The sequence below is a fragment of the Leguminivora glycinivorella genome, chromosome 9, assembly GCF_023078275.1.
Source record: "Leguminivora glycinivorella isolate SPB_JAAS2020 chromosome 9, LegGlyc_1.1, whole genome shotgun sequence".
In the NCBI taxonomy this organism is placed as follows: Eukaryota; Metazoa; Arthropoda; class Insecta; order Lepidoptera; family Tortricidae; genus Leguminivora; species Leguminivora glycinivorella.
In genome coordinates, this window is record NC_062979.1 from 11,158,528 (window position 1) to 11,172,469 (window position 13,942).

At 36.7% G+C, this 13,942-nt stretch overlaps 1 protein-coding gene across 1 annotated transcript in view; it reads left to right on the top strand.

Annotated features, from left to right (window-relative positions):
* LOC125229335 overlaps positions 1–11,567 on the top strand; it is a 78,920-nt gene extending 67,353 nt beyond the window's left edge. The window contains 2 exon segments of the mRNA XM_048134151.1: positions 10,467–10,625; positions 10,628–11,567. Coding sequence (XP_047990108.1) covers positions 10,467–10,625; positions 10,628–11,337 — 869 coding nt within the window. The 3' untranslated portion in view covers positions 11,338–11,567.
* The last annotated feature ends 2,375 nt before the right edge of the window (positions 11,568–13,942 follow it).

A 13,942-nucleotide genomic window follows, 5' to 3' on the forward strand; every position in this document is an offset into this window, starting at 1 on the left:
ACGCAATGACATGCAACAGAAATGGTTACAAGATCAAAAACTTATGTCAAATGTTATGTCATATGAGCCATCAAACAATAATACAGTAACCAACCCACTAATGTACTAATCCATTACTCTTTATGATGTACATTATTTGTTTTAAAGGCTTTTCGCAATGTAACATCAAAAGAACTTTCCTTTCATGGCAAAGAAGCTCAATCTTAATGTATATTTCATCACAATAACTAATCGTCTTTTTTTAAAAGCACTTTTCGCGATAGTATTAAGACATTATGTAAGTCATTAGCTGTGTCGTACGCAACTGAGTGAGATATTACGGTAATTGTGGCCGTATTTACAATTTACAAATGTTTGGGAATTGCAAATGTTTGTAGATTTTTAACTGTTCAGCATAGCTTTTCTGCTGAAATTGACGACTTTAATGGACAAGTCCTACTAAGTATAAGTAGCTGTAGTTAATATGTATCAAACATACTTATTAACTATACACTCCGGTACAAAAGCATTCCCCATCCGGTTCCGGTGAATAACTGCTTTTCTTCTTTCTTGAAATCTTAAAATATTAGTGTTGCTATGCTATTATTTTACTTTGTCAACATTTAGAATATGTAATTAGTAATTTATTTGAAAATTACTATTAATTACTATTAAAAAAACAAATCATGCTTTAAACCCAGGTCGGTTCCCGTCACAGCCACCAGTGGGTTTTGTCACTTTTTCGTTAGTGCACGATAGCTATTTAAGATTATTTTTATCTAGCTAGAAAATAATTTTATTAACCGATTAGAATAGATTTTTGTTTTATTATGAAATAAAATAATTCTACAGTAAGTAAATCCATACAAATTTATATAATGGGCGTAACTCTGCCATTATAAATCTACTAAACAGTAAGGAATAGGTATAACTTAAAATACGCTTCCCAATGCACATAAACAGGGCAAACAAGTTCACATTGCATAATACTGTTATCTCAATGTAAATAAAACTAAAGAACCCGTCCAACTTGCTAATAATGCAAGTGCCTACTTACTAAGTAGTTCTTACCGAAAACCACTCTCTTGGTCCACATTCTACCCATGACATGAATGATTTGATGTAATGGTTCCCACATTGATTAGGTAGACAACTTGTTATGGCGCACATACTACCCAACGCTTTTTTAATCGTTTACAAAGAGTGCTTGGTGTGGTTGCCAGACAGCCAGACATATGACAAATTTTACTGGTAAAATACCACAATTTGAGCAACGCAATAGAGTAGCATCTTACACCATTACAGTCATAAGTTCATAACAGACCACTGTGCGTAGCCGAATGCACAAACGCTTCACGAAATGCTCACGAATTGTGAACAAATCGTGAGCGAATCGTCACAGGCAGGCAAGCCTGGTCGCGCGATAAATGATAAAACATCAGGCCGTACACTATAACACTACAAATAGTGCGATAGTGACGGTCTAATGTTTTATCATTTATCACGGGACCATGCTTGCCTGCCAGGTTCAACACTATTTTTTTTTATAAATATGTATGTATTCCTAAATTGCACAAGTGCGCGACGTGAACTTTGACACTACTGGATCGAGCGATTTCGTTTCTATAGTAAATTGCTACGGGAAATAATATGTGTGGAGTTTTTGAGTATGCTCAAGCACAGATCAAATAATACTAGTACCACGCTCAAGCAATGCTCCGTCTAATAGTTGAGGTGGTTTGTGTTACAGCAGAACTTCCCTAACTTCAAGTCGACGTCGATGAATGAGATGTAATAACCAATATGTTTCCAGATGTCAGAACCCTCAATCAGGAAGAAATGCACGAGATCTTATCACTGATTAACAGCTCGTATTTACACACAAACAGTAATTTATAACACGACTACAATGCGTTCCGGGTTAGACATTATTTAGGGATGACATTGAACGCAGTCCAGTTCATTCAGACCCTTGTGTATTACATTTTTTTTACCACACACTGTGTTCGTTTAAACTGGTTGTCAAGTAATTGTGAATGCACAAACCTTTTACGTAGTGACGTGGGATCTGTACTGCCTTCTAACAAATTGCGGTCGTTAACGTCAAAGGACGTATATGCGGAAATGTAGTGCGGACGTCATTTGAAAACAATCAAAAGTCTAGATGAATCAATGTCAATGGCAACATTAATCAGCAGGCACATTGATTGGTGCGAGATTATGTCGTCGCGACATACATAAACTACTCGTCCTCGTGATCTATGTCGCGGCTGCGGCGAGATACTGTCACGCCATCGCCAATCATGTGCTAGCCCTGCAGACCATGTTTTTTAATTTGGCCATCTAAATTTTTTTATCAATAAGGATACCTCCCAATCAGTTGGTATAAATCTTCTTTCTCTTTCTTATACCTAAGACATAACCATCTTTTTTTATAAACCATAAATAATGCAATGTAATCAATACTTATTATTACTTACGTTCTGCCTGCAAGGGATATTTCTCAATAATTGCCAGTTATTATTTTTATTTTATTTAATACTGCAATAACACTAAAGCCCTTGATGAAGAATTGATTTCCATTATATGTACGATTCTTATTGCACATTCTTTTATTCATGATTATTACTTTTTGGAATCCAAACATGTAACATTTTGTTTTGAGTGATTGTAAAATATCCAGGACGGAGATAAGTAAGTAAAAAGGTAGAAATCACATAACTTCATTCCTCTTTCCTAAGCCGATTGTAAAGGGTCTAGCCGCAATCCTATAGTGAAACTACCCCTGGCTAAAATGTTCTTTCTTAAGTGTGTCTGTTTGTCTTATTTTAAGATATCGTTTTACCAAATTCCTCTTCCTCAGAATCCTCTTGGTTTTGCTAAAAAAAGAATTTAAAAAAGTTTTTATTTTTTTGTAGCTAAAGTATTTAATAGTTGGAATTCTTTGAAATTTAGATATTTTTAATTTTTACCCTAATTTTCCAAAAGTCACGGATAAAAAAAATTAAGCTTATCAGATTGCCTCTACTTATCTTATATATTTTTTCAACCATATTGCATATTTAAAGAGCCGCATTTACAACCTTATTTCGCACAAGACAAAAACAATACCGCATCCGTTGCGGAACCGTGTAAAATCGGTGTTACCATATTAGAAAAGTATGCGTATTTGTTTCAATAATCGATGTCGTGCTCTAGATTACAAGTGTGTCAAACGTTGCAAGATGCGTAGTGGTATTATGGATGGATGATCCAAATTAGCCTGTGCTGTACAAAGGAATGTAAACTCACAGTTTAAGTAATAATTTGTATTTTGTTACATTTAATTCAAAGTAGGTAGGTAAATAGAATAGAAATCATGTATTAAGGCAACACATCAATAGGTACAAATCAATAGATAAAATAGGATAATAACACATCAATAGAAAAAAAAAATTATAACTAATAATTTTTAAGAAAAAAAACCGCCGGCTTTTGGGGTTCTGGTGAAATCTACTTGCGAATGTTGGATTATGTAGAAATGTGTAGGTATTTTTAAAACGGCTTTTAATACTTTAATCATTTGATGGCAACACAAATGAATATACGTATACCGTTAAGGTTTGAGGAGTTTCCTCAATTCCTCGTGAATCCGATTATAATAAATCGAAGCTTGACAAAATTTGACTTGAAAACTCAATATTCTTAACAAACATAACTAAATAAATGTCACTGTTTTGAACTTAAATGCATGCTATTCTTCTAAAAATACCAAAGGTACTATAAATGTGCCGTTTAGATTTAAGGAGTTCCGTTCTGATCTTCATCAGCAGTTCCACTGCACCAAATGTCGCTGTTCTGGACGTAAGTGCATGCTGTTCTTATAAAAATGCCAAAGTCGCTAAGTCACTATAAGCGTGCCGTTTAGATTTGAGGAGCTCCGTTCTGACTATCATCAGCAGTTCCACTGCACCAAATGTCACTGTTGCGTACGTAAATGCATGCTGTTCCTTAAAAAACACAAAAATCACCATATGTGTGCCTTTCAGATTTGAGAAGTTCCCTCGATTTCTCCAGGATCCCATCACCAGAACTGGGTTCTGAGAAAAATGGGACCAATCTGTATGCATACCTATAGGTACATTCAATCAAAAAAAATTTCAAAATCGGTCCAGTAACGACGGAGATATCGAGGAACAAAAACATTAAAAAAAATACAGACGAATTGAGAACCACCTTCCTTTGAGATATTTGAGGCGGCGGTTAAAAAGTTGCACAAAGTAAAAAGTACTAATAACGATGTGAGGCCTAAAATGGTCTCCACTCCACTCAGCATTGCAACTGACACAGCTAGCGTGGTCAATAGGTGCTTAGTTTGCTTTTAACTCATAAACGGATAACAGATATTACTACCTCAAATGCTAGTTGCGGTGGTTAAAACAATTTCCTACCTATTTTGCATTTGCCAAAGCTTATAGGAGCCTGGGGTCCGCTTTGACAACTAATCCCAAGATTTGGCGTAGGCACTAGTTGTTACGAAAGCGACTGCCATCTGAACTTCCAACCCGAAGGGTAAACTAGGCCTTATTGGAATTAGTCTGGTTTCCTCAAGATTTTTTCCTTCACCGAAAAGCGATTGGAAAATATCAAATGACATTTCGTACGTAAGTTTCGAAAAACTCATTGGTACGAGCCGGGGTTCGAACCCGCGACCTGCGAATTGAAAGTCGCACGCTATTACCGCTAGAGGCGCTAGGCCACTGCAGCGCTTTGTACGAGTAATGTAGGTAATATTATCTTTACTCATAGCAAAGGAACATATTAAAAAAAACTTCCCCGCCGCGTGACTGTTGAGACCTACCTCAATAGAGTGTTTTTGAACCGTGCAGTAAATCAACTAATATTTCATTTTACTCCAATCTTTTTTTTATTTTATTGTAGACTGATCATCGATTGACCCTAGTCACACCTGATGGAAAGTAAAGACAGAGTTTAAGATGGAGCTCGCCGATTCAGAAATAGTCTATTCACTCTTGCTTTAAAGAGACCGAGGTCTATCTAGATCTACTACGTATCTAGATGTTACTACGGTGAAGTGCATAGGTACAGTCGCCATCAGATATATTGAAATCCTTCCATCCGATATCGGATCGGATAATGTGAAAACGGACTAACGTCTTGACAATAGATTCGTGTTCCGATATTTGTGAGAGTTTTGGCAACTCCGATATACAGGGAGAAGTCGGGGTCATGATCCAAACGTTGAAAAACGTGTTAAGATGGTCTTTCTGAACAAGGTTTCCCAAAAAAAACCCCGAATATTTTTCCTCTTTTTTAGACTAGTTCGTGTTTAAGTTCGTTAATATGTATACATTTTTCCATACCGATCCCATGTAAATGTGTTACATATTAATTAAACTCTATTGGAAATCATGAATACTCCTGCACCGGTCGGTATGAAATCTGTTAATTTTTTTTCGCGATTTTCATATTTGTTCCATGGTAAACCTTGGGAAACCCTTCGGGACATCCCGGCGTTCATTTATGGATATGATAGAGTACCTATTGCTCTAAATTCCAGTAACTCACTTCACAAAAAAAAAAGTGCAGTCGCCATCAAATACTGGGTGAAATCGGACCCAGTATTTGATGGCGACTGCACTTATTTCATTCAAGAATATATTACCTAAACAATAACTATGACAATCCCAAATTGTGATAAGAACAAGTAGGTACAGGTAGATATTTTTTATAATTATGTAAAGTCTAGACAAGACAGTTACGAAACGAGAAGTAAACCACGTAAACGAATCACTATACTTACGTATATTATCGCACCGGAAGCTGTAAGATAATCATTTTAGCTAAATAAGTAGGCCTTAGGCAGCCGGTAAATATCTTACATTAAGAAAAGGAAGTATTCATATCTAGTAGTATGAATAACAAATGAATTTATGCAATTACTTGTACATCACGGATTAGTTTTGTAATAGTTTGCGTTTATTTTTGTTATATCTAAAGGCAAATTAAAGAAAAAATACTTATTATTAGACACGGTAGGGATAGGGATATGTAAATATCGAAATAATTTACATATATGTTTGCAGTGCACGACTCCATAAATATTTATTTTTATAATTTATAGGATATGCAACTTAAACGTGCGCCACTATTCTATAATTGTACCTATTGGTTGACCACAAATAGTTAAATTAAATAATATCATTTCCTACCCATGACTTAAATAAAACGCCATTATAATTCGCAATTGTCGCTTTGCAATAAATAACAATCACTTAGGTACTAATAAAAATAAATTATCAATGTTATCATATAGCTTTTTTTTTTTTATTACAGTGAGACACTAAGGCACTGTGGGGATATCTATATTTATTAAACATAACAAAAGATTAAACATATCATTAAAACTAAAGTTAAATCTAAAAATAAGTAAATACTACATAACAAACTATACCTATATGCATATAAAAATACTTACCTACCTACAGTGATAACCCAGTCATAAGGAAAATACCCCTTCCAATAAAATATATAAGCCACTTTTTGCGTGTACTGTCACAGTGTGACGTTTAATCTTTATATATACTGCATTTATTTACCTTAGCAAAAATATTGAATAAGTATTTTTTTTATTTTTTTTTTATTTCTACTATCGCACACTTGCACAGTAAATAAATAAGCTTATTAAGGTACTTATACTGCAATCCTTAGACTACTAACGACATTTTCATCTGTTAGACTACGCAGTATAGACTCCACTAGACTCTCATAATTACTACAAGTTTTTACGACAACTTCTCCCTATCTAGATCGCCAGTTACGGGTATATAACTAAGAACAATCAACAATTTTAGAAGTTTATTAAACCGGCAATACTGATAACTATCAAAGATATTGCGGTTTTACACCTTAATTTGGCTTAATTATGATCTACGGATTATGTTGGCGATTTGGCTCTCAAAAGTTAGTGTGTATACTTTTACAACTCGCCTACACACCGACAACAAGTGGGTGCCTTCTTGGTCAAATAAGCATTTTGAAAAAGTCCGTATGTACCCTACCTACATACGTACTTTTTCAATATGCTCGCAGTCATAGTCACCTTGTACTTTCTACAGATGTAGTGCTTAATGTTTTTCCTTCGTATTTTCACGGAAACACGAACGTGTCATGCTATTTCAGTCAGTCGCATCTCAGCTGTAGGTAAAATTACTAACGTTGACCGAGCTAGTACCTACGACAAAATACAAATACGAACGGTTCCGAGAAAACACGATAGGAAACCATAATACATTATATTCTGTATCGTATGTCGATACCTAAAGCCAAAGTGGCCCACTATATCAGATAGTCTGTCAATCGCAAAGGTAACAGTTGTAACTAACTGACAGACTGGTATCCCCGTGTGGTGAGGGGTTAAGAATTTCACCGCCCCCTTTCCTCCTATGGATATCGTAGTCTACTGTTGAAAATGGTTTCAGTATGTGGTGTGACGAATGAGTTCAGTATGTGGTGATACTTCAATGTCACAATTTCGTTTTTTTCCATCCCTTAATTGTTAAGAACAGCACTGAAATTTGAGTATTTGAAACTACTAAAATTTCAGTGCCCTGCCTACAAAGGCAAAGGGGTAGCCCTTTTGGGAATATAAATGTGGGTTTACTTTTCTTTGTTGTGGTGATATCGCCCGTCGATCTTGTAATCTGTGAGCCTCTTAAGAAATTCTGAAGTAACATTTCTATAAAATATGAAGACATTATTCTAGAGTTCCTATTTCGAGATAAATGCAGAGGTGCATTTGAACCACTTATGTCATCAGCGTGTGCATGGTTTAGCAATTCATGTGGAAACTGTCAAGTGTCACCCGGCACACGGCATACGTAACTACGGAAAAGTGGGAAATTATTGCGACGTAAATCTTCACCGTTGAACGTTCAATTCACATTAAACTAGTATGTTACGTATTGATGTAATCAGTAAAAACAGATACCCATATTAGGTACAGTTGACTGCAAGTGATACCCCTGCGAACAAACTCCTACGTAGGAGGGCCACCTAACTCATTTTCACATTATCCGATCCGATATCGGATGTCAGAATTTTTTTAAAGACAATGGAAAAAATCCATAGATGGCGCCTGGACGAATGTATAAAATATCGGTCCGACATCCGATATCGAATCGGATAATGTGAAAACGCACTTACTCTGCAGCTTACTGTACCATATAAAACATGAGCAGAATTTTAAGCGCAATTGGTGTTTATTCGCTAGGGTAGGTAATTATTGCTGCTTGCTGTTGTCCCCATTTTGTAAGCAATTCTATGTTATGTTTTATGGATTCAAAGGTCATTTAGAAATCTTTACTTTGCCACTCTATTTATTTTTTTCTTTATTGCGGATTATGTAAAACAAAAGAAACGCATAAGCTCACGCACGTAGACAAAACCTAATTCCTACGCAACTTGCGTATTGCCTAGTCCTTTAATCTGATACAAACGCACATTTCATTCCGAGTTACGTGAACAGACGTGACCAAAATTATTGCGTCGGTCCTGCCACGTCTCTCATAAGGCGTACCTATTCGATCTAGCCTCGTTATACCCTAACCCGAGCTTTCTCCTGACCTTTGGCACAGTTTCAAAACACTATACTGTTTTCCTAACAAAAATGCAGATTTGTTTCAAATTCCTCTTTGGGTTAAAGGTTATAAAGATCAGTAATTATCTTTCTATATTTACGACATAAAGGTCGAGATTTATGAATATATTCAACGTATTTGTAATAGCTTCAGCGACATGCTTCGATATTGCGTTCGAATGTGATTAATATGTTCCAAATTCAAAATTTAAAAAAATGTAATAAGCTTCAGGACCATGCTTCGATATTGCGTTCGAATGTGATTGTGTTCCAAATTCAAAATTTAAAAAATAACTCGACCGCAGACCACAACGGTCACTACACTGGCCAGTACTTAATAATGACATAACCGTTGGGTTAATTTTCTTCGGTCCAAAAGGCTCAGACGTAGTACTTAATTCATTGAGCCAACCAACATAGGTACAGACAGTGTGACAATATGCCTGGACTTACGGCACCATACGTAATGGTAGACGTAATAACTTCATCAAATGACAGTCAATGACAATAAATCAAGTAGGTACATATATGGTAATCTCTGAACTTAAGTTTTATGTTTAATTTACTTATACAATTTATATAATAGATTGTGCATCAGAAATTTTAATATACTAGAAAGTAATACAAGCTATTTCTCAAACACCTAAAGGATAGAAATAAAACACCTATAATGCAATCTGCAATTTGAGATCGTGCTAAGAAATGCAATAATTTACCCACTCTCCGAAGCTTATTTTATTGACGAAGAGTGACGTCAATAATAAACTTATTCGTTTCTTACGGATACTATTATTCATGTAAGGATTTGATTGAAAGTTAAAGTTGAGAAATTCACTCAGGAAACAATGTCGAACCGGGTTTCTCAATATATTGACTAACTGCCTATAAAGATTTCCATTTTGATATAATGTTGCTTTGCGCGCCTCCTATTTCCTAGTACAAATTGTACGAAACATCTTCAATTTTAATTCACTAACAACAATAAATTATACGTTTGTTGGAAGACTAATGAAAATGAAACTACATAAACTACATTTGGTACACTACTGACATAGGAGTTGCTAGTTACTGATATACTTAGGTACTTAAAGCCTGACCATAGGCAGGCAATTATGGTCACGCGATAAATGATAAAATAGCAAACGTCCCTATCGCACTATTAGTAAGTGCGATACGGACCTATTACGTTTTTTATCATCTATCGCGCGACTATGATTGCCCTACAATGGCCCTACAGAAATATATGACTACTCGCCATGTTGCGGAATTTTATTAGAACTATTTTCTTCATATTTAAAAAACGTGAGTAGCCGCTTAAAATATTTTTAAATATGTTTGTCTTACGGGAGTTTTATAGTCAAAATTATTTTCTTCATACTATACTGAACTGTCACCACATAGGTACTACCTACATCATCAGGATAACAGCGCCCTCCTAACTAGTCCTGACAATAGTCATATATTTCTGGTCAGGCTTTACGTTTGTTTACAGTATTGAATTCCAAGGTCAAAAAATTATTACAAATGTATGACCAGGAAACGTGTTGTATTCCGGTAGCTAACTTATTCCGTTTGAAAGACAATGAGCATCATAAAACATGTGTTTTATTATAGCATGTCGCAAATCAGTCGAAACGTCACCCCCCACACCCACGCAGCAAAGAACTTAATTTACAAGTGTAATCAAAACAATGCATACATGCATTATGTATTAACAGCCGCAATCTCCGTTACAACACATCAAACCTACATACGTCAAGCATCGTATTGTCTTACCTTATCAAGGTCTCTCATAATTTTTGTTGGCATTTTGGACAACGTCGACTTACGTCAAATTCGTTTGTTTCAGATGACGCAACGGATCTCAGTGCAGAGTCATCCGAGATTGTCCCAGAGGTGGTGGCGGCGCCGCACCAGCAGTGGCAAAGTCAACAGCATGAGCCTCTGTCCGCGGCTTCGACGTCCGTCCAGACCGACCACTCGATCGAGCTCGTCGGTGGCTCACAGACGTTTTCCCTTCCTTCGCAAACCTCTTCGAACCCCGACAGCAAAGCGGCTACAGAATAGGCGGTTTCGGTAATCAAGAGACGGCGTATAGCCAGAAACCGCAATCATACAGATCGTTGCTAAACTACCCTTTGTTTGGAAACTACAGAAGTCTTGATGGCTTCGGAAAGCAGAATAGCGCTGCTTCCGCACCTTTAGTAGATGCAAGTTCTAGCTTGCTTGGCTCAGGAAACTTTGGAATCATTAGAGGAGGAACTTTCTTCGCCCAAAACGATGAGGACACAGATGATTTTCACGACAGCTTTAACTCATTCTACAATAATGGTCACGGCCGACCGTCTCTCGGATCAGGCTATATAGCCAACCCTAGACCTAATTTCAATCAAGAGCAGTTCGCTAACTTCAGAGACTTCGCCGACATCAACTCTCCATCGAACTCAGCGTATTCACACTTCGTCGTCGTGTACGCCAACAAAAATGCAACATTGGACGAAGTCAGCGAAGAAACCAGACGGGTCGTATCAGAGCCCAAAAACATTATAGAGACATTAGAACGCCTAGATGAACCTAAACCGCCAAAGATTACGAAATCTAAAGCGAAGCTAGCAGCAACAAAGCAAAAGTTTAACAAAAAGGAGCAGTGGAAGAAAGCGAACTCGAAACATATAAGCCCAAAGCACGATCCGGAAGAACCATTGCTAGCTTTAAGTTAAAACCAGTGTAAATACAAAGACTTGCGTTACGTAAGTGATTGAAGTAGGTACCAGTAGAAAAATGGTGTGACAAATGCGTTGAGTGTCGAAACGCCTCTGCCTAAATTTAATTTGTGCGTTGTCTGTAGTCTACTTGTGTAAGCGATATGAGTGGTATGTGAAGATGAGTGAATGCGCGCGGTTTGCTATTGAATGAAGATTCAAATAATAAATTAAATTAAGAACCTTAATTAAGCTTCTAGTTTCATTTTAAACCTCAATTAATCAAGCTTAGAGATGTGCAACTCGCGATGTAATTTACAGGTGTTGTAAGTAGATTGGCGGTTGCAAAATTTAACTAGATCGAATATCTACGTTTCATATTGATAAAGCAAATAATATCTCGGCGAAACTTTCGAATTATCTATTCAAGGTTTCGACTGTTTAGACAAATGAGTTACACTTAGTCGGGTTTCTGGCATTCTAAAACTCTATGCTGCAATTAGGTGTTTGGGTGACAACTTTTAAAGTGCGTACGCGTAGGTAGTTAAATGTATTAATATACAGTTAATAATTTTGTTGGTGACTTAGTTGAAATAGGCATGCCTACTGTAGCTGTTCTATGGTGAGGTCATTAGAAACCTATCTGGGTGTACAAATTGTACAATAATAATAATCCGGACGGAACCTATTCTTCTATTCTTTATTTTATCATCGCCATACTCTAATTAGAGCAACCCCTTGCACTCCTTGCAGCGTGGTAATATTGCAGGCTGGATTACTGCCACCATAGTCAAAATCTGTGCAAGATATCGATTTTTAAATTTACAGTAGAAATACAGTCAGCAGTAGTGTTGCGTTACAATAGTGCTGGTGCAGTCTGAATCGAAACGTCTCCTTCATAACAGAAGACTATATCTATAAAAATAAATAAATAAATAAAATCTACTATTATTGTACCTACCTAAAATGATAATGATACTGCAGGCCCTCTAACAAATAGTACAATCGTTAACGCTCCTTGGCGAATGATACGCAACAACTGTCTGACGCGCATCAAATACGGAAGACCGAGAGATAGAAAACTACGTTACGCTGCGGAGCATCTACGATCGTACTGTTGACTAGAGGCCCTGTTTATGACCTTGACAGTTATAAATCGGACTTTCTTGGCTGCTGGCATATGAAAAAAGTAGGGGTACCTATATATGTCCCTTCATTATAATAATTACTTAAATTAAGTTAGATCAAAGTAGCTTGTCTACTAACCGATGAAATGTGACACCGTCACTTTTATTAGATTTTCTCGTATGGCTTCAACAGTATCTTATAGCACAGGAAGGCATTTTTTCATTTCTATTTGTGTGCAGTCAGAGACATTTTACCTCCTCCCACCACGCAAGCAGGTATGACTGATTCTATGAGGCAACATAAGTCTCACTCTGACTTATGTTCGTGGATGGACAATAGGGTGGCGCCATTTTTTGTTCGCCGGGTGTCGTTTGTATGGTGCTCTTTTCTTTAACGTACATTATACCTCAATATGGCTACAATGCTGAAAAAATCACAGACAGCTTAACCCTTCAGGTGGCGAAAGCCGGGAGCCGACCGCACGTAAAGTAAAGGTAACCGGGAGCCGGGCTTGAAATAAAAAGCTGTTGAGTGGCAAGTATACCGATAAAATTACAGAAAAAGTTTACCCTTGAGTGGCAGAGCCCTCACGGGTGGTCATCGCGAATTTTAGTTACGTTACAATAAATATAATTTCTCAAAAAATGTAGGGATGTTGTGCATAAGTAAACCATTTATATCACTGGATTTATTATGACGCGGCTAAAATCATTAAATAGCAAAAAAATATATTCCATCTTATGTAAATTTTGCCAGACTCGATCAAATATCAGATGGCTACATTTTCCACTTCCATGTATTAAAGTAACTTCATTTAGGAAAAAAAACAGTACCTAAATTGTAGAAAATAGTACATTACGATACAAGTACGTAAAAAAGGAACATCAGACGGTTTTTAAACACGTGTCTCAAATACGGCAGGTGGGTGGTCCAAACAAATTGGGACATATTTCAGGTTGTTTTGAAATTGAAGGTGTTGAACCTTCACTTAAATTGTATCTTATTAAATTGTATCTTGTTTTTTTTAATGCATGTTAATTATAAGATGTAATGTTTTGAAAAGAAGTGGCCCGCCGAGTTTCTTGCCGGTCCCATAGTGGATACCCTCCTCCAACTGAGGGGGGACTGAAATCTTCTCGAGGCTGAGGCGTAGGGTTAGAGCCGGCGTAGTTTTATTTTTATTTGACGTTCATAAGCGCATTGTAATATGCCTACTTGGAAAAATAAATATTTCATTTCATTTCATTTCACTGAATGCCGTCCTTGTTTAGTGACGAATGGTTCATGCAAGTATGAAGAAGCTAGATATAGTTTGGACGGTTTTATTTATAAATTTGTCGTGGGCTCATACTAGAGCCTCATTAAGGAAATGCCTGAAAATGTTAATAAGGAATGGAGTGCAGTTGACTGCGATACTTTCCAATTCAAATCCGACTGACGGTTCCTCTCAGGTTCCCAATGCAACTCACCACGGCTGTCATTAATGTCATCTTAA